This window comes from Berghia stephanieae, chromosome 1 (assembly GCF_034508935.2).
Source record: "Berghia stephanieae isolate SIO BIC M18660-M18661 chromosome 1, UCSD_Bste_1.3, whole genome shotgun sequence".
NCBI classification, from domain to species: Eukaryota; Metazoa; Mollusca; class Gastropoda; order Nudibranchia; family Aeolidiidae; genus Berghia; species Berghia stephanieae.
In genome coordinates, this window is record NC_088360.1 from 74,293,658 (window position 1) to 74,320,163 (window position 26,506).

A 26,506-nucleotide genomic window follows, 5' to 3' on the forward strand; every position below is an offset into this window, starting at 1 on the left:
TACCTCTACCCATTTCCGGCGATCTAATGAATGTTTTGATAGTGTGTTTTCTAGAAAAGTCGTGTTACACCTTTGCAAAAGAAATATAAAATTCCCTTCAGCTTCGATATTCCGTAAATTGATAAGTAAGTGACAATGGCGAAGTGGGGAGAAGGAGATCCAAGGTGGATTGTAGAAGATCGTCCAGATGCTACGAATGTTAATAATTGGCACTGGTGAGTAAGCAGGCAAAGGCTCGCCGAGCATTCTCATTCATTCATTCACTTTAGACTAATCTCCTCACCAACTTTAACTCGTACAAAAAAAAAAAAAAAAAAAAAAAAAAAAAATACAATGAATGACTCTGACGTTAAAGTTAAACAGCATGTTGATGTTTGACACTGAATGACAGAATCAACACTTTGGACTTTGACTTTTCCGCATGCACAGTTAGGTTCAATAACACTGAAATGTAGGCGCCTACTCAATGAAAATTATGTTATTATAGTTCTTTTCATGGTATTTATTACATCTGACAGTCTCATGCAATTCCGACAAGCGGTTTGTTTTTTATGTCCAAAAATGTTAACATTTCGGTCATCGATTTGGGGAAATGCCCATTTCCGCGTGATAATTCATTCATAATTGGGGTTAGACACTCAAAAGTTAAGCTGTTGAATTAATATGAAGAACTTTATTCCATTTCTCAACCTTTTCCATGTCTCCTGTAACAGTTTCGTGCAAATCAATCCACAACTTTTTACAGTACAACCAAAAAATCATCGAATTTTTTTTGAAAATCTTTGAATTTTTATGTTTCCGCGTGTACATTCAGGGTCAATAACGTTGACAATATAGGTGCGTACTAATTAAAATGATATTATTATATTTCTTTCCATAGTATTTGTTACATCTGAAAGTTTCATGCAATTCCGACGAATGGTTTGTTTTTTATGACATAAAATGTTACAATTTCGTCCATTTTCGGTCACGGATTTCGGTACTTAAATACAAGTATAAAGAAGGGGTAATTCACGACACATTTTTGGCCATAACTTTGCTTCTAGTAAAGCTAGAAGGATAATTTTTGCACCTTTGTGTTTGTTGTCTTAAGGGCTTTGCCATAAGATAAAGTTTTGTTCTTATATTCAAACTTTGAATTTTTCATGAAAGTCCCTACTCTATATCGATGCGCAGACACCTTTTAACTCTGCGCCGAAATGCCTTGTTTACATTATCTTCTCATCATGGCTGCCGGTCGATATCGATATTCATATCGATATTTTAAATTTAGTTACCGTATGTATTTTGTTAAATTTAGTCCATAATATTTTCAGTACTATTATTTACTATGTTTTTATTTTGAATACATAATTTCCAACTTTATTTATAGGCATTTTATAGTTTTTGTTTTAAAAGTTCGTATATTTCTTCTCTTTATGAAATCCGATATTAATAATATCGATATTTTAAAAATGCCAATTGCTTTAATTTAATTTTATTTTACTTTGCCATCAAGTCATCAAGTTTCTTTCCCATATGTTTAGATATGTTTCTCATTTGTATCCATATTCTAAGGGCCTTAGCCTTAATAATTATTATGGTAAGAAGTTCTATTAGTTTTGACACCCCCATACATTGAGAGAGAAGGGGGGGGGGGGGGGGGGGGATAAAATTATTTTAATTGTCAGTTCAAATGATGTAATAGCAATAAACCCAAAGTGGTTCAGCAGAATTTTTTAAAGTATTAAAAGCCAGAACTTTCCTTCTAATTATAATAGGGAATCTGTTTCATTTTATTTGAACTTTTTCAATTTACCATTTTATTTATATGCAATTAAATTGCCATAGGTTAAAATAAACTCTATTATGTCATTACTACACAACATGTTTATAAAATATCTTTTCATTTAAATACTCTCAAACCCTTTTTTTATTCTCTCTATGTATTAATTAAAAGAGGGTAATTATTTACAATTGTTTCAGTGAGATATTGGGGATAAATCCAAAGTGATAGAGCAAATTGTTTCTTACGTCTAGCCGAGTCTTTGATTATGTAACATTAGCGACATATTATGTAATAATGTGTTAATTTGAAATGTTTATCTTCCTCTTTATTAATGTAAATGCAATGTCCTCGATAAGACGAACATTTTGGTATACAATATATGATAAGAACTCCATATTGACTGTTTTAATCATTTTTTATTAACATCATGCGATTTCGGTCACAACTTTGCAATGGTAATTTTGGGGTAAAAATCGGTCTGAAATTTCAGACTTTGAACTGCCGTAACTACATTTCTAATCAAGATAGAAACAAAATTCAAACTGTTTTGTAATCTGTGTTGCCAGCTCTTTCATATGACATCGGTTTCAAGTGTGTGAGGTACATTTAGAATTTCTATTAAACTCCCTACTTTTAAACAATTATCCACATTCCAGAATATGGAATGTTTCCAGATGCACATAGAAATAAGGAAAGTTAATAAGATATCCAGGGATGCCACTTTTCCGGTTTTAGCCGGAAATCCGGTTTTTTTACCACCAGCCGGTTTTAATCCGGAACCTCTGGTTTTTGTCCGTCGTCACTATTAAAAAAAAAAAATTTTTTTTTGTAAAGAACAAGAAAAAAATCGCGATCGAGATTTGAGCCGGAACTTTTTTGCCGGGTGAATAATTTGGGCTGTCACCGCCGGTCGAATATTTGGGCACCTAACTGGTAGTTTATCTCCGCCCATCCCCATCACAGTTCCTCCTTAAAAAAAAAAAAAAATGATAAATAAACAGTGATTTTGAGAATTTCTCAGAAATTTTCCGCTGATTTTGCCGTGTCAAACATTTCCCTCAAAACCACAAAATCACTATTATGTCTTATTGACACCTGTGCAATAATCTCGTGAAATTTAGTGACGGTCCCGTTTTTATGACGTCGGGCCAGACTGAATGGCACCAGATGTCACAATTGACACAGACGACCAGCGGTGTTCTTTGATTAGCTAGTTGATGGGTGAAGGGAAAGGGGAGGGACAAATATCTCTCTCTCACTCTCTCTCTCACTCTCTCTCTCTCTCTCTCTCTCTCTCTCGCAATCACATTCATTAAATCATCGGGTTATACAGAGATAATACATTAGCGAATAAAGCAATGGTGATTGGCTTAGTTTATTCTTCTTTCGTTTTACCTTTTGACTATGGCTTTAAATTTGTGAGATTCTTAGGTTGTATTTATAAGCTGAATAACCACTAGGTTTCGGTAAAAAATAAAAATATTGTAGCCTGCTTTATAAAGTAAAAATCAAAACAAAACAACACTTTTTGGCCTTTTATTTGAATAACATTGTAGGCCTTTAACATGTGGAAAGGACAATTCATTAAATGTTTACAAAAAGTAAATTTATGTTTAATGATAAGAATGGATTTATACTAGATAGTAATAGTAATATATTACATAATACCAATACAAAACTATGTTCCTGTTATTTTTACACTTTGCTTGCTTTTGACCGATAGACGGAGACATTTTCCTCCTTTTTGACAAATTGCTATTATTATCACTGAATAAAAAACAGTCACCAAAACCACTACATCATCTCTACCACCACTACTATTACAACCACCACCACATCATCATCTCTACCAACACTACTACTACAAATAACACCACATCATCCCTACCACCAGTGCTACTACAACTACCACCACATCATCATTGCTACCACAACTATTACAACCACCACCACACAATTATCTCTAAAAGACCACCACTACTACAACCACCACCACATCATCATCCCTACCACCACTACTACTACAACCACCATCACATCATCATCTCTAAGATCACTACTACTACTACTACTACTACTACTACTACTACAATCACCACCACATCATCATCCCTTCCACCACCACTACCACATCATCCCTACCATCACTCCTACTACAACCACCACCACACCATCATCCCTAGCACCACTACTACTACAAATAACACCACATCATCCCTACCACCACTACTACTACAACCACCACCACATCATCAACCCTACTACCACTACTACAACCACCACCACACCATCATCCCTTGCACCACTACTACTACAAATAACACCACATCATTCCTACCACCACTACTACTACAACTACCACTACATCATCATTCCTACCACAGCTACTACAACCACCACCACACAATTATCCATACGGCCAGTACTACTATAATCACTGCACATCATCCCTACCACCACTACTACTACAACCACCACCACATCATCATGCCTACGACAACCACCAAATGTAATTACACTTTCAACTTTTGAAATTCTCCAAGTCGTGTCAGAAATTGCTGCGAGACAAATTTTTGATCGCATCTCAGTGAATTTGAGTGAAGTTCAAATTTATAGGTTATGGTTGCATGGGTGGGTCATGATCTTCACAATGAAAAAGTTTCTCCTTTTATGTGACCAGTCCTGATAGCTATTGATATTAATTTGTCTATATTTTGTTTTCAGCACCTTATTTTATCAATTTGAAAACTGTTAACTCTCCTTTCTTTTGTGTGTTATTTGCTCTCAATTGCAATAATAAGTACTGAAACAATATTCCAAATTTGATATTTTTCAAATCCCTACAAAGCCCTTGACATTGATTTGTATCTCGTCCGTGCAAGTTTTCAGGCTTTTTTTAATTTGCCTGGTGGCATCCCTGAATATCTATAAAAACATAAAATTAACCAACATTAAAATCAGTTGTTACTACATATACACAATATGCGTCGACTTCGAAGTGGGTGTCATGGCCGAATGGTTTAGTCGTCTGCCCTGGAAGTTTGACCATAATCGACGTTGTGGGTTCGAATCCTGGTAACGTCACTTTTTTTAAAATTTTTTTTTTTTTAATTCCGTCTTCTTTTTACAGAACGTTGAAAGGGATAAATGTCCCATCCATCCTCCCCCCACCTCTTTTTATTTTATTATTAAACTCTCTCTCTCTCTCTCTCTCTCTCTCTCTCTCTCCTCTCTCTCTCTCTCTCTCTCTCTTGTTTTTTTCTAGTTTCTAGCAAATATATTCGTCCCCACTCCAATCTCAAATAGTGTCTAAAAAGAATAAATAATTAAAAAGCAAACAAACAGAAATATTCAGAGAGCGACCAAATGGTCAGATAGAGGAGAAAAAAAAAACAATAATTGTTTTAAAAATAAAAACAATAATTGTTTTAAAAATAAAAACAATTTAAGAAATTCATGCTCAGAAACGGAACATTTACATAAAGGTTTAGCAAACAAAAGACTCTAAGGTTTGGGTCAAAATATTTAAAAAAAAAAAGAAAAAGAGAGATTTCCCTCGGAGCAGGGAATAGTGTTAACAATAATAATAATAATAATAATAATAATAATAATAATAAAAACATATAATAATAATAACAATTATAAAATAATAATAATAATAATAATAATAATAATAGTAATAGTATGATAATAAGAGTATTAATAATAAAAATAATACTATTATTGATAATAATATAATAATGATTATGATGGTAATAGTAATAATAATAACAAATATTACAATTAATTATTATTATTATTATTATTATTATTATTATTATTATTATTATTATTATTATTATTTTATTATTATTCATTGACCAAAACAAAAAAAAAACAATAATAGATCTAGAGCAAATTAAATAATGAAATAATATTATCGGAGAAATAAAAAATTCAACTGATTAAAAAAAAAACTCTTGCTCGGAACAAAAGTGAAAACAATGAAAATCAATTGGGAAGAAAGAAAGAAAGGTAAAAAAAAAAAAACAATGAGTGGGGGGGGGGGGGGGGGGGTCGCGACTGGGTCGAATCTGTGCAGCTAAAAGAAGTAAAATGAAAGGTGGCCTTACCCACTGAGCTGCCTATCCACACCGCTATCGGAATATTTTAAATTCATATATGAGCTAAACATATTTCCACCATTTTTGCTTCCTTTTTTTGGTAGGTTATTTTCATCTCTGATTCGAATAAAAATATGTTGTTGGATCTAGTTTTGTGGACGTGTGATACTAAATTGTATTGTCTTGTGCGAAGCAGACAGGAAAATAACAGGTGTGGGTTTTGGGCTTTGGGGCGAACAACACCATGGCCTAGGAATTCGTCCGCGACATAAAAATTATTCCCGGTCGTCCCCAAAATTGTGGCCAGAATGAGCAAATTATAGAAACAAGAGATGATCAATAAAGTTAACAGGTAGGTTGGTAATGAAAATTTAAATGGTTGGTGGACTATGAACAGATTTGATGATTAACAACTTTCTTCCTGGTTGAAAATAAAAAGTTGAATTGCCAGTTTGACGTTTTCAGATCAAAGTAACAAAAGAAATTTCATTGATCCATTTGCTTTAAATATTTTTTTTTAAAAGAGCTGGATTTGACATTTGATCACTATTTACTTTCAGCTTGTGTTAAATATCACTTGATATATTAACTGTTTTGGGACACAACCACTAGTATTTTTTCCAGAATATTTGGTATTTTTCACGCCTAGTTTGGCATTTTGCATAAAATCTTTCTGCCCACTTGCTACATGCGTCTGGGGATAACGAATTTTTATTATCCCCAGACAGGCGTCTGGGAATAATGACAGCCCCCATTCACCTGTGTGACCGCTAGTATCGTTTGTGAGATGCAGGCTAAAACCATGACTTGGTTAAATTGAGATATTCTGGTGTTTATTTACAGAATTGGATGAATTAAATACCAAAATAAAGAATCATCATTTGGTACAATTACTACCTCCTTAAATTCATTTTTAGAAGATATTGTAATGGAAAGATAGCTTAATTTTAGTGGGCAAGAAAATCAAGCCGTTTATCATCATTCATGAAAAAAATCCCTTAAAACATAAATAATCATAAAATTCAATAATTTTCCTTTCCAATGATACCATTTTCAACTGTCAAAACTGCTTCCAGGATACCCTTTGAGCATTCCATAAAATCACACTGATTTCAAAATCTACCAAAGTAACGCCATTTCAGCTTGGACTGTGGTCAGCGTCGGTCATTGGCTCCTAGTCTCGTGACGTCACAGTGTTTCAGGGGAATCCCCTTTCGTTTTTTCAGTCAGCTGGTGCCCAATTTCAGGCTGATTCCTATAGTAATTTTTGGGGTGTTTTTAAGGCATAAAAAATTGAATAACTCTGCTTCTATATAACCTAGAGACAAAATTCAAACGGTTTTATCATTGGGACGGTATACTGCATCATAGTAAACCAGATTTTATACTGTCATTTAAAAACTGAATTTTCATTTTAGTTCCTAATTAGAGTTAGAATTTTCAAACTCAAAATTCAAACATCTTTTTAAGACCCAGTTTCAGTTAGTGCAGTGAGTCGGGTAGATGGGACTTGAGTTTGATATCTTAATTGTTTCTATACGATTAGGTTCCAGAGTTATTTATATTATTCTGTTGAAAATGTTAGTCAAATTTACAGATGGAATCTATGATTGATATTGTGATCTCACTGCTGCCTCAAACCCAGCATCTCGCGGCGATCGGGAAGGTTTGGGTATTTGCAGTCAACATGGCCCACTTAATGTTTTCAATAATTCTTTTTCAATTAAAAAATAAATGGTAAGTGTTCGGTATCATTTTAAAGATCAGAAAATAAGCTTTATTTACGTTTAAATCATTTTCATGTATATGGTAAGTATGGAAATCAAAATTAAGGTGAAATGAAACTGGAAAAAAATATGAGGTTTTTGTCCTAAAAAGTGGGGTGATGATGCCGAGTAAAATAAAATAATGATCGAGTGTATCAATTTTGATGAAATTTGGCGGAGATGATTGTCTAAGTATCAGTTGTAATTAAAATGTACCCATAATTTTAAAAGTTCTTATAATTCAAAAATTGATAAATTTTTACTTCATTAGCTTTCTGAAAAATACAATCAGGAATTAAGAATGAAATCTATCGTTAGAAAGCTTGTTTTGTGCCCTTTAAAATGATGGCAGTGTCTACGTACATGGTAACCGGACGCCTAGCCTCAGGAGCTACGTACATGGTAGCTCCGGTAACTGGCTTGCTGCTACAATACAAGCAATGGATAGATCTCACTCTGTATGTGTGGCTATGTGGTCTTGTGGTACAGTACATGCCGGCTTTAAGCACGGTCATCGGGAGAGGGCATAAGCGTGCTTAATGCCAGTTTCTTCCCTTTGTATGGAACTCGTGATCGCAACAGTGTTGCCAGGTGCTCCCGACAAAATTCAGCTAACTTGAAACCAAAAATCCGCCAACTTCATTTCATTGTCTCAGATACACCTATAATTTTTCAGTTAATAACTGTTCGCTGAGAATTACGTGTATTGTTAGAAGTAATTTGGTGGGGGGGGGGGGGGAGAGGAAGAAATAGTGTTTTAAAAATCCAGCATCCATTTTTCACCGTTACTCGATGGCAAAAATACGCCAGGTTGGCAACACTGTCCGTTTATAAACGACGGGAAGTGTGTGTAGCACGCACTAGACTCGGCTATGCTCACCGCTGTGTACGGGTGTCAAAGCTACACACACATTACTCACGCGGCACAGGGCAACTGCAGCACTCGTGCATGACGCGTACTTAGATGTGTAGCTCTATTACTATTACTTACGTTCTTTGTGTTTGTCTTAACACACTCACCGCTGCGCTGTTCGAATTTTAATGGGTCATTGTTGAAACGTAGTATGTCGGCCCCGGTGATTGTATTCACTGTCTTGTAAATGAAGCGTGCCCAAAGCCGGTTACGATGCTTGAAGGCGTGCAATTTATATAGTAAAAATTCGGTAAGAGCAGTTTAGCGTGCTTGAGTCCGGTACGTGCTTTATGCCGGCATGTACTGTATGACACTCGCTTTCAGATCGGAAGGTCCTGTGTTCGAGCCTCGTGCTCGGCGCATAGTTGAGTCCTTGGAAAAGGCTCTTTACTCACTTTCTCTCACCGTACTCAGGTGTAAAATGAGTACCTGGCCGTTAACAGCGTTGTCTTTGTCCGAAAAATTATAATATCGCCTAACAGGCGTCGTGTTCCGTCCTACATGTTAAATGTTGCTGTTGACCAGGGACCCCCTGTAAAGCGCTTTGAGCACATTTAGTGGATATTGCGCTATATAAAGCTCAATTCTATTATGTATGTCTTTTATTTTAAATAATCAAACAATACAATTTAACCCATTAAAGGCGAGATTCAAGGTTACCGTGTATAAATGTTACCGTTTACGTATATCCTGAGGATAGGTGCCCGGTTAGTAATGAAAATAAGGATACCAAAATATCTGCGATATTCCTCTTTATAATGAAGTTATGCATCTTTAATTGAACGCCTCTAAATCTTTTAGTAAAAGCGAACAGCAATTTCCAGTCATAACTTTCTTATGGGCGAGTTGGGTCGCAATTTGACTCCCACTGCTGCTGCTCACTAAACTGCCTAAAGTTACTGTGTACGTAGACTACACATGTGTACGTAAAATGATACCAAAATTAGTCACATTGGTTCACAAATAACACCATGGTGACCAAAACAGTAAAGGGCCAAAAATAAAGTTCCAAAAAACGAGTTTCACCTTACAGTGAGCCTATCGACAGCCACTGGACTGGAGTTATCAAAGTGCCTAATAATAGTATAAATATAATCTTTATGAAGTGTCTACGTACACAGTAGCCAGGCACCTAGCCTCATAATCTACTTGCACGATAACCTTGTATCATGCTTTGGGAGGGAGGGGTGAGGTGGCATTGAGCTTGGTGCACAGTAAATTATGACCTTGATTTCTTTCATCTCCCTCTTTTTTTGCGTGTGTGTTATAGGCAGAATGTAAGCAGTATCTGGGCTGCCATATGACATGTGACTAAATTGGCCTAACAGAGAATCTATTGTCTGGCGTGAGACACCCATTACCCAATGTCTTGGTTTTTAATCCATTAGTCTAGTGAGAGACAAATCCTACATGTATTTGCAAACCGAGCAGAAAGTTTTAATTTTACCATAAGATGGGAAGGGGAAGGAATGACGCTATGACAAGAGAGAAGGTGGGGGGGAGGTATGGGGGAAGATGAAAGAAACAATGGGTCGCCTGATGACATAGTATAGATCAAAGGAATGTTATAGGGGTGCTTTATGGTGCATATTTCACGCAATTTTAATCTCTTAGCAGTGGCACTGATTTTTTTCTCTCCAGATAATAGTTTCCCTTTTGTTAATGCAGAATAAATCGTTTCCGCCAAGAGAGCATTAAGGGTATTTTGACTCTGGCTTCAATTAAGCTATAATCGCATCTGGTATTAAGTTAAAGTAAGATTGAATCTCTCCTTAATGGGTTAAATTGTATTGATTGATTTTTAAAAATACACACACACACACACACACACACACACACACACACACACACACACACACACACACACACACAAGACAGCGAGGTTCCATTGCTTGTATTGTAGTGGCACACCAGTTACCATTTATGTAGATCCTGAGGCTAGGTGCCCGGTTACCATATGCGTAGACACTCCCTAAACTTTAATAAACTGGACGGCCTCTTGATAAGCTGACTACTTGTTGAAAGGGACTTTAATTTAGCATAGAGATAAGAGGGTTGGTTACTGGCAGCCCAAATTAAAGATACTGTGCCCCTTTCAATTTTTATGAAATTTGGGACGAACATAGATAAATGAATTAGGTGACCTTTCTTATATTTGTTTGCTCTCTCAATTATGGACAAAATTACAAAAGTTTTAAAATGAGGTAATTTTTAATCAAACTATAACTTTTGATGGAACATGTCCACATTGATGTCAATCACACCAAAAGAAAGTTTGATATCTGATCTTTAAAATGTTATCAAAACTGTTTAGATCACATGAAAAATAATGCAACAGTGATTACATTGAAATTGTGTTATTCAAATTTTAATTTAAAATAATTAATAGGCTGTGGCTATTCAGACTCAAGTCTGAATAGTCTCCTGTGGCTATTCGGACTCAAAACTCCAATGTGCGTGTGCAATTACTTATGTACCCGATGTGAGGCAGACAGGAAATTTGACCTTGGCCTTTCTCGGTTTCTATGAACTTGCCAAAAAGTTTGGCACATATTAAGAAAAAAAGCAATGGTAATCACAAAAGTGACCAAGTTGCAAAATCTTCAATACTACACAACAAAGGCAAACAGGGAAACGGCAATCTGAGCTCATAACAGTATGGTTGTTTCTAAAACTTAAAAAAAATCTCAATTTATTTTTGTTCCTGGTTAGGTTCTCTCAATAACACCGGGACGTAAGACCCAATCCCTGACATAAATGATTTTTTGGCCTACCATGGTAACTATTTAAATTTAAGTTTCCCTTTTGGTGAATAATAAGAATATTTTATGAGATGTTTTTATTTAACAATTTGCAAATTCATTTCTGTTACCAGTTCATTGTTACATTTTGATTTCAACTCTGCAATTAGCTTTCATTCTATATTTTTCAGGGTTGAGAAAAATGCTACAAACTGGTCCAAAGACAAAATTAAAGAACTACTTAAAGGTTTAAAAATTGAACATGAAAAAGGTTTGTAACATAACTCATAAGTGATGAATGGCCATAGTGTGATCTAGTAATTGATCACTTTTCTCCTATATATGGACGCTTTTAAGGACAAGTAGGCTATCCCAGATTTTACTGTTTTGAGAAAATCAACATTGAAGATTTCAATCCCATAAAATGTCTAATTACTCGAATACTATTCAATTTTTTTTTTTCAAAACTTTCTGTGTGGTATGATAATTGTACTTGACGATGATAGTCATAAAAGAAAGCAACAAATACATTACAGAATTCTCTTCTTTTATTAAAAACAAGTGGTTGGCCGAGTTGTCCATATTTAAACAGCATCACTGAGCAACGAATTTACATTATAAAATAAGGGCTATCCCACCCAATTTGCACATCAGGCCATCCCTAGTTAAATGGGCTATCCCATCTTACACATGGTCATGTATGTTGCAAATTAACGGGCCTCACCTCTCACACATGCAGTCAATTTAATCAATTTTCCTACATTAAACACATGTTTATTGCCTTATATAATATGTTTTATGCGTCTAAACACATTACACCGACAATTGAAATGCAAAACATTACCTGATATCATGGCATTGTTGTTTGGTAGGGAGTTTTCTTCATTCAGTCGTGAATTCGACATGTCTCGTGTTGAAGCCATGTTTGAAGGGTTAGCCCACTTACACTTATGTACACATTGTGTTTTTTAGGTTAAAACACAAGGCAGTTTATACCGATAACGAAGCAAATAAACGAAATTGATGCTCGAAACCTATTCAGGGGGTAGGACAATGCCCACTTTTGACCCCTATGTAATTATTTTAAAAAACGAAAAATCTGGGATAGCCCACTTGTCCTTAAAAGCGTCCATATACATTGTCGCCATAAATTCTTAACTTTATATTTATATATTGTATGTATGCCACGTCTGTAAACCAATTTATATATATATATTTTTTTTTTATGAGTAAAGTATATTATTATTATTACTATTATTATTGTTATTATTATTATTATTATTATTATTAGTATGTCTTGTCTTTTAAAGTGATTTACTCTGTTTATAAATTTTTGACTCTCCTCCTTTCAAATGTGAAAAATTTAGGCCCTAATTAAGATACTTGCAAAATTCAAACTGTATTTTGTCCAGAAATGGAGCCTCTGTTCGAATGTGTGATAATATTTGATTCGAATTTTTCTGACATCCGATGGGTTTAGCCAGATCACCACATTTATATACATGCATCTGGTAACTATTTAATTTGATATCCATACATAAAGGGATAAAAAATGAAACTGAACAGATTTTGATTAACACGGTTCATTTTCCATTGGCGACCTTGAAGTTACTTTAAACACAATTTCCTCAAACTCATTCAAATGTCAAAATATTTTTCATTATTATTATTTGTTATCATTCCATACCTTCCTCAAACTAATTTTTACCTTGAATTCGGTTTCCTCGAACCAATTTCACCCAGCCAACTTTTAAAAAAAAGATTAGCTAAAGATTTTGTTTTTTTAATGCGACCAGTGATTTTACAAATGTGACTTGTAATTTCGACCACTGATGATTTACTGTGACATTGACAGTTACATATGTGTGTATACAATATGATACACATACGCACACAGCCACACAGCCACTCACACACTCTATCACCGTTTCTCATAACCGGCACCTCTCTGCTTATTCTTATCACTTCGCAATTCCTTCTAATTTCAATGCCAATGGCAAGGGACAGTTTCCTCAAACTTTTTTGCATGTCCTTAGGAGCTTGAGGAAACTGTGCTGAAGTGTAGTTAATGAGTAATGAGGGACTCTTTATGATTCTTATAATGTGAAATTGCACCACTTTTTAAAAAACTTTTTTAAATTAAAATTGTTTTTATTGTCTAGGCTCTTGTGAAATTACAGAAATAACCCATATAGAAGGAGAAGCAAGTGCAAACAACAGAAAAGCAAAGCTCATTTTCTTCTATGAATTTGAAATTAAAGGAGAATGGTCAGGTAAGTGTGTAAAATGTTTGCCTTATATATTTTATGTGAAGTTTTTCCACAAGAATGAATTGATCTTTTGAGACATGGTGTTTCATGCAGTGACAATTTCTTGGCAGTTGGAGAAAAAGGGGTTGTGTCAGAGTAGATTGAATGATACTCTCTACTGATATTTTTTAAAGGCAATATGAACCATATAGAAATGTTTAATCTCAATGTACGAGTACTATGTAAGCGGCAGTTCAATTTAAAATTTAATTGAAACAAAGAAGATGATTTTTTTGTTGTTCACAGTGAGTTTTGGAAATTGATTGTGCTGTTTATTGCTATGTACTAGTTTTGCTTTTCGGTACTACTGAAAATGCCTTGGTTGCTAGAAGCTTGATCTCTCTCATGCAAGTTTATTTTATCTGCTGAAACAATTTTACTAGCGTCTGTAACAGTTCTCTAGATAACGACCAACTCTATTCATACCCTTCAGTTTTTTGTCTATATTTTACCTCTATATAACGGAAACCTCTCTGACACAACCATGACCATCTAAAATCTTGATCTTAACTGGCAAATACCTGGCTATAGCGACCACTTGTACTGAAGACCACTTAGTTGAAATCCGCTGTCACTGGTCACAGTCAATACCTTAAAGAGTTAATTACAATTCAGCCCGAGACAATAACCGACAGTGGTCAAATATTCATGGGTGGAGTAGTCAAGACTGGAATCACTGAGTAAATTCCAATTGCAGTGAAGGAAATGACAGGCTTGTCAGTTTTGCTGGTTGTCTTCAGCTTTAATTTTTATCAATTTGCCGACAAAAAAAATTTGTAGAAATTACGATTTGGATCCTATTTAATTTGTAGGTGGAAATCATTGACATTGCACTTTATATGGTAATAATAATGATGATAATGATAATATAATAATAATAATAATAATAATAATAATAATAATAATAAAATAATAATAATAATATATAATAATAATAATATAATAATAATAATAATAATAATAATAATAATAATAATAATAATAATATAATAATAATGATAATAATAATAATAATAATAATAATAATAATAATAATAATAATAATAATAATAATAAAAACAGTAACAACAATAATAATGGATGGCTCTTGATAGGTTCGAATGCTTTGAATAACATGAGGCTAAGATAGTGTATAATTAAGTTATAAATATTTCTAAGAGTAAGCTTCGTTTTGTCTGATGAGCATCTTAAATTCTTATTTAGTACATATATTTCTAACATGCTTTTAATTTTGTCAGGTGAGGTGCTTCATCATTTAGGCTCTTAACACAAAACAGAGCAATTTTTAAAATGATTCTTTCTTGACAGGCAGTCAGTGCAACTCAAACAGAAAAGGCAGGGAGTGTACCATTCTCTTTTGTCTTGTCACTAATTTAGCTGCAATACTCTGCATGACCTCCAGGCGTGAGATTTTATCATGGCTTATGTGAGTTAAGAGACCATTGCAATAGTCTAGACATGAAAAACAAGAGCTATGACGAGTTTCATTGTTGCATCTTTAGTAAGGAAATCTCTAATTTTTTAAAAAAGATTATTTTAAGAATTTTACAGAGGCTTTCTGCTTGCATTTTCGTAGAAAACCCATGTTCCAGGAATATCCCAAGATTTCTAATGCCTGTCGAGGGCTGAATTGGACAGCCATTTATATTCACACTTAAATATTTCATCAAGCCGTTCTCGGTTTTGTTTTTAGTGCATAGCATAACTTCTGTCTTTTCATAATTCAATTTCAACTTATTCGTTTCCATCCACCATTTTACTTCTGCAATGCAATACTTGACAGACGCAGTCAATGAAGAATTATTGCCTGGAACATCAAATTTGTATAGCTGTGTATCGTCAGCTTAAAAGTTGATATAGGCATATTAATCTGGACAATTTTTTTCTACATTCTAAATATAACTTAAACCATTCAATCACTGTTCTTCTGATCCCAAATTGTATATTCAAATGTTTGATCAACTTTGAGTGGTCAATTGTATCAAATGCAGCTGGTAGATCTAATAAAGCCAAAAGAGACACCTTATTCACGTCTAAATTGTTAAGAATGTCAGTACTAAGTTTTACAAGGGCCGTGGGCCGTTTCAGTGCTGTGGTATGATTAATAGGCAGACTGGAAACGCTCACTAAGATTATTACAATTAACATGAAGCATTAGCCTTTTTGAGACAATTTGTTCAAGCACTTTAGATTAAAAGAGAAGGTTTGAAACAGGTCTATAATTTGTGTAATCATTTGTGTTGGCATCTGACTCTTTTTTTCAAGGGTTTAATAATGGCATTTTTAAACACACCAAGGACTATAGTCCAGAGGAGAGAGTGTCTTTTATAAGATTGGTAATTGCTGAAAGCACAACGTCGAGACATTATTTCAGCAGATATTTGGGAAGGGGGTCGAGATCACAGTACTCAGGTGGACTTTTCATAATGGTCTCTTGAACTTCCTTTTTGGTTGCAGGTTCAGAGGAGTCAACAACTTTTCCATTAAAAGGTTTGAAGGTGGATGGTGAATATGTCGATTTATCCAAACTTTGCCTGATTGTTGTAATTTTGCTGTTGAAGAAGGTGGCAAAATCTTCAGCAAGGAGAACATCACTTTTTGAAACTGGGAATTGACAGTTCTTTTGTTTCCCTAGTTGATTGTTAGTTACACTGTAGAGTTCTTTACAAGTTTTGATGTTTCCTATTTTAGTTGTAATAATTTCTTTTGGCCGTCTTTATCAAATTGTAGAACTTATTTTTTAGATTTATAAATTTCTTTGTGTACTTCGGGGCCACTTTTTCGCCAAACTCTTTCTGATTTCCTTTTCCCACTTTTGGCTTGTTTTATCTCTGAGTTAAACCAGATTGTGTTTATAATTATAATAATAAATATGAGTGTGCAGTCTCAATGGACGCTTGCTGTGAATGTATGCGTTACTTTAAGTGTGTCAGTCTGTTTCTAGTATCCAGTTAGTAAGTTGTTTCCATAAATCTCTGTCTAGTGCAAGTGTTCTTAGCTTTAGAATGTCATCATGTGTGTTAAGGTGCTGAGGCAGTTGGATGTTTCCTTGTGTTGTTGAAATCAGTTCTTCCGTTGTTGTTTCTAAATGTATTTGATATTTTTTTGAGATCTTGATTCAATGTTGTTGGAAGCGAAGTTGGTGTACGCCCTCTGTATTTGGCTCCTTGTTTGAAGTAATCATCCATTGAGGTTTGTGCTGGAGTATTTTCATCTCGTCGGAGCACATGTCTGAACAGTTTCTATCTTTGTTTATTTATACACATACTGACTGGTTGTACTCAAGCCATCTGTCATATACATCCTCATTACTGATTGTGTTTGGTCTTTCTGAAATGACACAAGTTTTCAATGGATGGTATTTGTTAAGAGTGTCTAAAGCCATGCTGTTGAGGTCTAGTATACTTTTCACATTTGAAATTTTTGGATTCCAAGAGGGAGGAGAGATTGAAGTCCTTATTTAGCTATCGCAGTCCATAGGAATGATTTACTTTCTTAATTCAAAGCTTGTTGTATTCAAAGTCTTGCAAAGTGTTGTTTATTAGTAAAAATGAAGACAGGCCAGCCTATTTTTTAAAATGAACAATCTGGAGATCTCAAGCATGCTCTTTTATTTTTAGTTCTGACTTGGTTGATTTTACAGTAGCAGTGTATCTGGATTTATAAATCTCCACAATTGTGGGTGGACCGAAGTGGTAAGAAATTGATTAATTTCATCTAATTAATATCTTTTGCAGGTATTCTAACTGATGATGTAAAATCATACAAAGGTAAATTTGAAATTCCGAATCTCAGTGAAGAAAATGATTCAAGTGAAATAGACGTAAGTATTATGCACCTATTCATGATAACTTCTATATGGAATCATATTTGTTTCTTTGTATTCATATAACCTTCTAATTCAATCATAATTGATTTGTTTGATTCTAAAATTTGTGATGGTGGGTGACAGTTCGGTCCTGAAGGTACATCTGGCTGAAAAGCTGCAATATATTTGAAAAGTGACCACAAAAAGTGAAAATGCTTTTTAAATGTTTTTGGTGAGTCTAATTTTCAAAAACCACAATATCTCAATGACAACAAAACATAGGGTTTTGAAGGCCTTTGTATGGTCAGTATTATTATATGGCTGTGAAAGCTTGACAATTACAGAAGACATTTGAAAGAAACTGGAGGCAGCAGAAATGTGGTTTCTTAGAAGGATGTTAAGAATCTCATGGACAGAGAATAAAACTAATGAAGAAGTATTAGAGCAATCTGAAACTAAAATGTTATTAATTCGTACAATAAGAAAAAGACATGCAATTTTTAGGGCACCTAAATCGACATAGGAAAGATAGAAGGTAAAAAGAGTAAGGGTAGACCAAGAAAAACATATTTGAATAGTTTGAACAGCTGGGTGACAAGGAAAGAGAAGAGTAATATTAGTTTTCTGAGATTATCTGATCAGAGAGATGAATGGCATACCATGATCACCAATGTCTGGCACAGACTTGGTACTTGAAGACGAAGAAGAATGTTTTTGACTTTAAGTATAATTTTTTGTATGTGTTAAAATCATACTTTTTTCATTTACATTTTAAATTATATTATACTATATTATTTAAGTATGATATAATATGCAGCAGTGATAATCTTCCGCTGATTTCAGGAATTAGGGGATATTCTCCGAAATTTTCCGCTGATTTTGCCGTGTCAAACATTTTCCTCTGATAAAATCTCAGATTAAGTGGTGGGTCCATGAAAAAAATCACCATCTGCATGAATTTTGCATACATGCCGAATATTACGAATTTTTCGTAATTTTACAAATTTTAGACAAATTTCATGGCCAAATACAAAATTTTATGGAAAATTAGGAATTTTTAATTCTTAGTAATACTTCATAATAATAATAATTATTATAATAACAATGATAATAATAATGATAAGAAGAAGAAGAACAACTACTACTGCTACTACTACTACTTCTACTATAATAATAATAATAATAATAATGAGAAGAAGAAGAAGAACTACTACTACTCGTAGTACTAGAGAGTACAGAATTGTGCGGCTAGGTTAGTCCTGGGAAAATCTCATTACGATGATACAAAGGACATGCTTCGAATCCTCCACTGGCTGCCAGTCCGGGCTAGAATTGAATATAAAATAACCCTTATCTGCTTTGGTGTATTTGAGTCTTCTTTCCCTCTCGACATTCAACACTTACTCCACCATACGTACCTCTGAGAAATCTTAGTTCCCACGATTCAAAATTGTTAGCATCTCCTAAAACTAAACTTAAGTATTTTGGTGATAGGTCTCTTATGAAGTTTGGACCCACGATTTGGAATGATCTCCCTCAATCTGTGAGATTCTTGAGCTCAATAGACATTTTCAAAAAAGCCCTGAAAACATATCTTTTTAGAAAATATTTACTTAATTGAATTTTAAATGTATTGTATGTGGCATTTATATTGATGATGTATTGATGTCCTTTTATGCTCTTAATTATTTTGATACTTTGGTTGAATTGTATTTGACTTTTTTTTTTTTAAAGCGCTTTGAGGTTTCGATGAAAGGCGCTATATAAATATGCTTATTATTATTACTACTATTACTACTACTACTCCTACTACTACTACTACTACTACTACTACTACTACTACTACTACTACTACTACTACTACTGCTACTACTACTACTACTACTACTACTACTACTACTACTACTACTACTACTACTACTACTACTACTATTACTACTACTACTATTACTACTATAAAAATGATAATAATAATAATATTGTGGTTGTTCTTACACAATTTCAGAAATTACGAATTTCCTTGTCAAATTACAAAAAAATGACATAAAAATTACTAAATTTGAAGTTTTCAATTTGGCATGTCTGATTTTGGTGACACTCCCATTTTTATGGCGTCAGTCTTGACAAACTGGTGCCAGATGCTAAAATTGAGACATGGCAATTGGTGGTCGAAATGGAAGGGGTGGGAGAGAGGATAAATGAGTCTAGATTTTATTTGTAAGTAGGTCAAGAGTGGTAGTACAGTTATAGGTCCGTTTAAAAAGATAATTATTATAGCTTTCCCCTGATTAGAAAAAAATAAGCTCCATCAATTAAGCTTCTCTCTCTTTCGTTCTCTCTCTCTCTCTCTCTCTCTCTCTCTCTCTCTCTCTCTCTCTCTCTCTCTCTCTCTCTCTCTCTCTCTCTCTCTTTTCTTCTCTCTCACTCCTCTTTCTCTCTTTCCTCTCTTTTCTTTTCTATCTCTTCTTCATCTTTTCTCTCTCATCATTCTTCTTTCATTTCATTTTTACTATCTTCTATATTCATTCATTCTGTTATTAGAAATCATCTGTTATGTTATGATATGTTCCAATTATAAAGGGTTCTCAACTTAGTTTACTATTTTTATCTTTGTTTTTACAATGTTTAACAATTTTAATTTATTAAAGATACTTGAATCTTATTTGTAAGATCCGTAACCACGGGGCCACAGTAGCAAAGATAAAACAAGCAAAGACAAATACTTTCAGGTCTTTTGACCAAAAGTTATATTTAAATTTATTTTAAAAAATCATTTTAAGGAAAGGATAATTCATTAAAAATGTACATAAAGTATGTTATATGTCTACTATTACGAATAAATGAACACTAGAAGATGTAATATAATATACGAAAGTATGATATTTTATGTTATGATGTCCTAATTGACAATTATATGTAGATCTTTAATTCAATAAACTTCTTGAAACAAAGTCTTATTGCCAGAGCTAGTATATAACGGGGTTTAAAGCATTAATTTAATATATTTAAACACAAGTTGGTAGTTTTTAAAAAAGTGGTTATAATGTCTACTATGTTATTATCCCTGAAAACTACAATTTTTTCCAATTTCAAGTAGGCAGGTCTGCATTCAGTGTGTTGAAGACATATCATCTGCCTAGGCTGAATCTTAGTACAAGCAGTCATATGATGATAAGGATAGAAGAAAGGGAGGCCTGGGAAGGAATGAAAAACTGGGTTGATAGCTAGAGAAAGCAGTTTTGATTAGATCAAAACGGGAAACAAAGACGGTAATTATTAAATGAAAGAATGAATGGGCATTAGTAGAGAGAGAGAGAGAGGGGGGGGGGGGGGGGGGGGGGGGGGGGGTTGGAGAGTGAGAGAGAAAACAAGCAGTTGAGTGAGTACCTTTGTGCTAAGTATGATTCCCTCCCACTTCCACTTGTGAGTCAATTCATGAAAATATTGACTATTGTGCAATTATTTATGGACCAATTTGAAAGTAAATAGGCACAGAATTTACAATATAAAAAGCATATCAAATTTCATTATGATGGGTTTGTTAAGTGGGTAAATACTTGAAAAGCAAATTTCTCTGAATTTTGGTTCTAAGATTTGTGATTCGCAGGAACCTCCCAGTTTTAATCATGTATAGCTCGTCAATTAATTGTTGTAGTTTAATCTCTTTTCAGAGATATAAAATTGTCAAACATATACATTCCTAATCAAACCATTGCACATCGTCACATATAGTGTTTTCCTGAAAGTGAAAGTCTGTCATGCAGTTTTTTATTTTCAATAATTTGATACCAGCTGATAGGTTGTCACATTAGCGGAACACATATGAGGAAAACCTTAAAGATTAGTGTCACCATTTAATTGAAGAATGTTAAAACTGACATACTTAGTTGTTTTCTGAGCCTATTATAACTATAAAATCTCTTATGTGCCATTCATACTTAGTTATTTTCTGAGCATGTTATAACTATAACGTGTCTCAAGTGCCATTCATGAACCTCAATGAGAATTGTTTTGTTTGTTGTTGTTGTTGATTTTTTTTTTTTCAGTTGAAGAGCATTTATTTATTCATTTCTTTATCTCTATAGGTCAATGTCACAGCAACTAAAAGCTGTGATGAATCATATGAGCTAAAAGAAATTTTCAGAATACAGGGTACAGAAAAAATTCGTCAACAATTATCTCACTACATAGATGATTTGAAATCAGGTTAGTTACAGAATCCCTTGACACTGAAACTTGGTACTCTATATTTTGATCATCACATGATGTAGAAAATATCAAGTTTGATGACAGTCGAGAGAAAATGTCATATACAGGTGGTGTTGGAATTATATGATCATTGAATTCATTTTAATAAAGTTTGTAATGATTTAATGTCATTGAAATAACTCTAGGCTCACATATTTTACTAATGTGCTCATCAATTCTAAAAATAGGCTTACCTACCATAAGCACATATGAGGCTGTGCCAAAAGGTTGTTTTCGTATCATTGGGCCCAAAAAGACATCAATATTAAGTTAATTTTAAAGGCTTTGAAAAAAAAAATAGTTTATATCTTTTTCTCAGGGATGAATAAATAAAAATAGTCCAAAAAACTGACAATCAAGCACTATAATGAAAAATGAAATAGTTTTCAAAAGGGTCTATAAAATGTGGACAGAGGTCATACTTTATACTATACCTATGCTGGCAGACACACTTAGTTTTTGGCTTATTTTTAATTGTTCCTTCCAGAAAAACTGAGGGGGTAGTTTTTGGCTTATTTTTAATTGTTCCTTCCAGAAAAACTGGGGGGGGGGGGGTTCTTTTTTTTTCTTTTTGGTTTTCTTTATTTTCTTTTCATGTTTTATCGATAACAAAATGTGACATTATTGTTTGTAAAAATAATAATCGTGAAACGTTGGTTGTTTTCTATTCTGTGCAAACTGTTCATAAACCCCTTGTCTCCAATCTTGCCAATTTTCATAGATCATCTGTCAAGCAATCTTCTTGGATGAAGCGGCGTGGTTTGTTCATCATGTCAAGTTTTTCAGGGTTTGTCAGGGGTACTATTATTTTTTGACAGTTAAAACTTCACTGCCACATACATGCACACACGCAATCTCGCTAAAACATGCGGACACGTCCTTTATTGTTACTCTTATCACATTTAGATATTTTTCTCCAGTCAAGATGGGATGACAGTGTAGCGATTAAGTGGAGAAGGTGTGTGATTAAGCAGAGCGAATATATAGAAAAAAATTCTGTTTTTCATGAATGTGTAGTGTATAACCGGAGTGTGCGATTAAACGAGTCGACTGTATGTCTTTTTGTGTCAAAGGTTACGAAAACTAACTTTTGGCTCAGCCTCATATATATAGTTAATTTAAGTAAGGGAGGATGAATGGTTGATAAGCAAATCATTACGATAATCTCTGAACACATTGTAATATTACTTTTTGTTCTTTTTCAGAGTATGGTCAAAATATAATCCTGCCAACGAAAGGAGGCGAGTCTTCAGCAAAAAAACCTGTAACAAATAATAAAGAGGTACAACCAAAGTTCTTAGAATATTAGTTTATGTTTCATTGACCATAAAACTAATTGAAGTCAAAGATTAGGAAGATCGTGTTAATTTGCTCAAATTTTGAAGAAGCACTTGTTTGCACTTTATTTTCCCCCAATTTATCAGAATCTTTTTTCTGTTTAACAATCCAAACTTTTTTTTTTTAATTGTTTGAAGATTTATATTTTGTTTTGGTTTTCAAAGATAATTAATTAATTTAAAAAATTCTGTTTTTTTTTTAAAATTTGACATATATGGCCTGTCTGGAATAATAAAGGAAATTAACATATTCTTTATTTAGAGCAAAAGCTTGTTAATTCAGTGAATTAAAGTTATCTGACTATGAAATTCCACTCTACATACCAGCTTTGAGAGACTGCTTTTGTCTGAATATCTAAAAGCATTAGTTAATCATACAAATCAATATGTACTTTAACCAATGTCTGTAGCAAATAAAAAGTTCATATGAGGAATGGAATTATAAGACTTTTAATATACCCTGGGGCATACACCGATGCTCCTGTTCTGCCTGCATCCCAATCACTGGTCCATAAACGGAAACTACTTTGTTACAATCTGAACACATTTGTCCAAATGATGTTTTTGTCTAAGGCTAAGTTTCATTCTTTTAACATCCACAGAACAAATCAAAAGAAGAACTCAACAAATTCGTCACATTGGATATCAGCTCAAAGTCCACATGTACCCGAACATTGTCAATGACAGAGACCTTTCAGTGTCAGGTTACAGATTTATACAGAGCATTAACAGAAAGACAAGTAAGAAATTAAGATTGCTGTATTCCTCTTTTTTTTTTTAAATTACATTTTTAAGAACTCTGTCAGTAAAATAAATTTTCATTTAGAGTTTTTCTGATATTAAGTATTCCTATTTACTTTATTCTTGTTTCGCTCAAATTTGTCTTCATTTGATGTGTGAAAGTGTAGAACTGCCATGGAGACCTTAATTAGCAAATGAAACATGACTTTACTCCAATATTTGACCCAGGTGATCAATAGAGAGGCATTTACAGGAATAGTTTAGCATGTATGACAAAAAGATGATAATGGCTTTTAAATAAGACTCTTATTTTTCCAAATGACAGGAGAATGAGCGTACAAGATGATCATAAAGAAATAATTGTTTTGTTTTGCATATAAGCCGAGTGTATGTTCATCTGCAATCATTTCATTATCCCTATTTCAGATGGTTGCGGCATATATGGGTCAAGACATCACATTTGAAGCTACAAAAGGAGAGAGGTTTTCCTTAGCAGGGGGTAACATTGTTGGGGAATTTCTGGAATTGGTAAGTTTTAGTTATTTATTGGTATAGTTTGTTTATTTAATTGTTTTTATTTCCCTTTTTTTTTCCTTCTTAAACTAGTAAAATCAAATCTAACCAATCACATGTTTTAATTAACTCACAGGCTACAGATTCCAATAAATAATTGGAATCAGGCTTCAGCTGTGTGAACTTATTCCGATACTCCCTTGGAACACATTTTCCAAATTTTTAAAGGTGATTTAATTATGAGGTCTCAGAATCCATCTTGAACGCTAGATCTACCTTTATTTTGTTCGCTGTGAAGTTTCATGGCAGTGGGATAAATGTGTTTGTTGTGTATTTTTTTGTCACGCTACTTGAGGTAATCAAAATGTAACAAGGATAGTGGTGCCCAGAAAACATTGTACGGACATTTTCAAAGCTCTTGAGACAAATTACGGCAGTGATTCAGAGTGAACATGATATTACTGGTGCATATGATCCTGAATTTGTACCATCATGTAAGAGAAGTGTATCTAATACACCAGTGATGACCTTACCTGTCACAAATGGACCATGTTAATGCTGTTGTTGATCCATCTTCATCTACTATAAAGAGTACACAGAGCATTGTTTATGATATGTTTCAAACAGAAGATAGACTCTTCTTCTGATAAAAGTAGTGACTCATAAGATTATAATGCTTGGAGGCTTGGCTGTTAACATTTTATAAATCGTATGTATACAGTAGTGTTATGAATTTAATAACTTTGCCTTGTTTGTTTTTTCCTCCTTATTTATTTATGTTTTTTTTTTCTATTGGAAACAAACCTGTTATAATAATAAGCGATTCAGAGATTGGGAATTATGAAAATGTGAACAACCTGATCTGAATACTAAGTTTGAATTAAAATGCATGTTAGTTCATATGAAAACACCTCAACACACACATTTACTCACACACTGACATAGACATTCATAATACATGCAAAGCCAAGAGGTGTGAGAGTGGGGCTATCCATTAACTTTTAAAATTTTTCCAAAAATTTGTCATGAAAAGGGCGAATTTTTCCATAAAATTTGCCAAATCTGATCTTTATCTAAACTAAGTCAAAATACGATAATTTGATTGTTTATTTGAAAATTGGTCATAATGGGAAAACTATAATTGATGCCTGGGGATGGGTTTCCTCAATATAACTGAGCTCTACTGTACTACTTTGGACTAGTTCAACAGGCTTAGTCATGTTGCCATTTCTTTTAGAGTTCTTTGTTTTGTAGTCTCATGGAATCAACAAAGGAGGTTGGAAAGAAAATTCCTGGAATAGAATGCGACTTTATTATTATTATTAAATTATTATTATCACGGTCATCATTGCTATTAATAATTATTACTTATTCTCTTCATTGTCATTGTTTTTTTCTGACTTTTTTTTTCTTTTTTTTCTAACAGATACCCAATGAAAAAATTGTTAAAAAATGGAGGCAAAAGTCCTGGCCTGCTGACCACTATTCTCAAGTTACAATAGAGTTATCAGACAAAGGATCTGAAACGGTGTTAAAACTAACTCAGACTCAAGTACCTGACAATCTTGTGGATTCAACAAAGGAGGGTTGGAAAGAAAACTACTGGAATAGAATGCGACAAATATTTGGATTTGGTTCCAGAATATTTTGATAATGTAGATATATATTGTGATTATTTTAATACAGAAGGTTTGAAAGGAAAATATGAATGAGCAATTTTGTTATTTAGGCATGACCGGTCTAAGTTATGGCTTTTTTTGACTTGTTTTAGAACAAAACTGAAAATCATATTTTATTTGTTGAATTCTATCAAATTTTTTATGAGGTAATTGTCATTGTGCTTACGATCCTCACCTTGTTTTTAGAATTCACAATTGTGATTGGGTGATGAGAATTGTATGAAAATGATGTTTTAGGTGTTTTTGTTTTTTTAAAAATTGTAGTCAGGAATAAATCATGCAAGTGACTTGTTTTTAAACCTAATTTGGTATGCGTTTGTTATTGGGGGTATGCATTTGATTTTGGAATTGATTTTTTAAAAAGTTACCCCATAGTTGGGGCTATAATGTAATGCTAATAAGCCTCACATTCTTCTTCATCATCGTCTTCTTGTGCTCCCCCGTATTAGATAAAAAGCTGAATTCTGATGCTGGTAACAACTTCCACATTACTTTGAAAGTCATCGGCATTGCCATAGAGCTTTATATTGATATATGAGTCTCAAGACCAGCGTGATTCTATCCACAGCATAAAGCAGGC

At 33.6% G+C, this 26,506-nt stretch overlaps 1 protein-coding gene across 2 annotated transcripts; it reads left to right on the plus strand.

Moving 5' to 3' along the window:
• The first annotated feature begins 9 nt into the window (after nt 1-9).
• Nucleotides 10-26,225, plus strand: LOC144956734 (activator of 90 kDa heat shock protein ATPase homolog 1-like). 2 transcript variants are annotated; one of them, XM_078887415.1, is made up of 9 exons: nt 10-215; nt 11,483-11,562; nt 13,454-13,564; nt 17,338-17,423; nt 21,494-21,614; nt 22,862-22,938; nt 23,596-23,733; nt 24,161-24,262; nt 25,674-26,225. In XM_078887415.1, the coding sequence occupies exons 1-9, from the start codon at nt 136-138 to the stop codon at nt 25,896-25,898; spliced, it is 1,020 nt and encodes a 339-aa protein (XP_078743541.1). In that variant the 5' UTR covers nt 10-135; the 3' UTR covers nt 25,899-26,225. The 2 variants fall into 2 exon arrangements, with proteins under 2 accessions (XP_078743541.1, XP_078743548.1); XM_078887422.1 differs by lacking the exon at nt 10-215 and adding an exon at nt 10,616-10,754.
• Nucleotides 26,226-26,506: the final 281 nt, after the last annotated feature.

Coding starts and splice junctions, on each gene's coding strand:
- LOC144956734 (XM_078887415.1), top strand. CDS start 136: ATGGCGAAGTGGGGAGAAGGAGATCCAAGGTGGATTGTAGAAGATCGT. Junction 13,565..17,337: donor AATTAAAGGAGAATGGTCAG/GTAAGTGTGTAA, acceptor TATCTTTTGCAG/GTATTCTAACTGATGATGTA. Junction 24,263..25,673: donor TTGGGGAATTTCTGGAATTG/GTAAGTTTTAGT, acceptor TTTTTCTAACAG/ATACCCAATGAAAAAATTGT.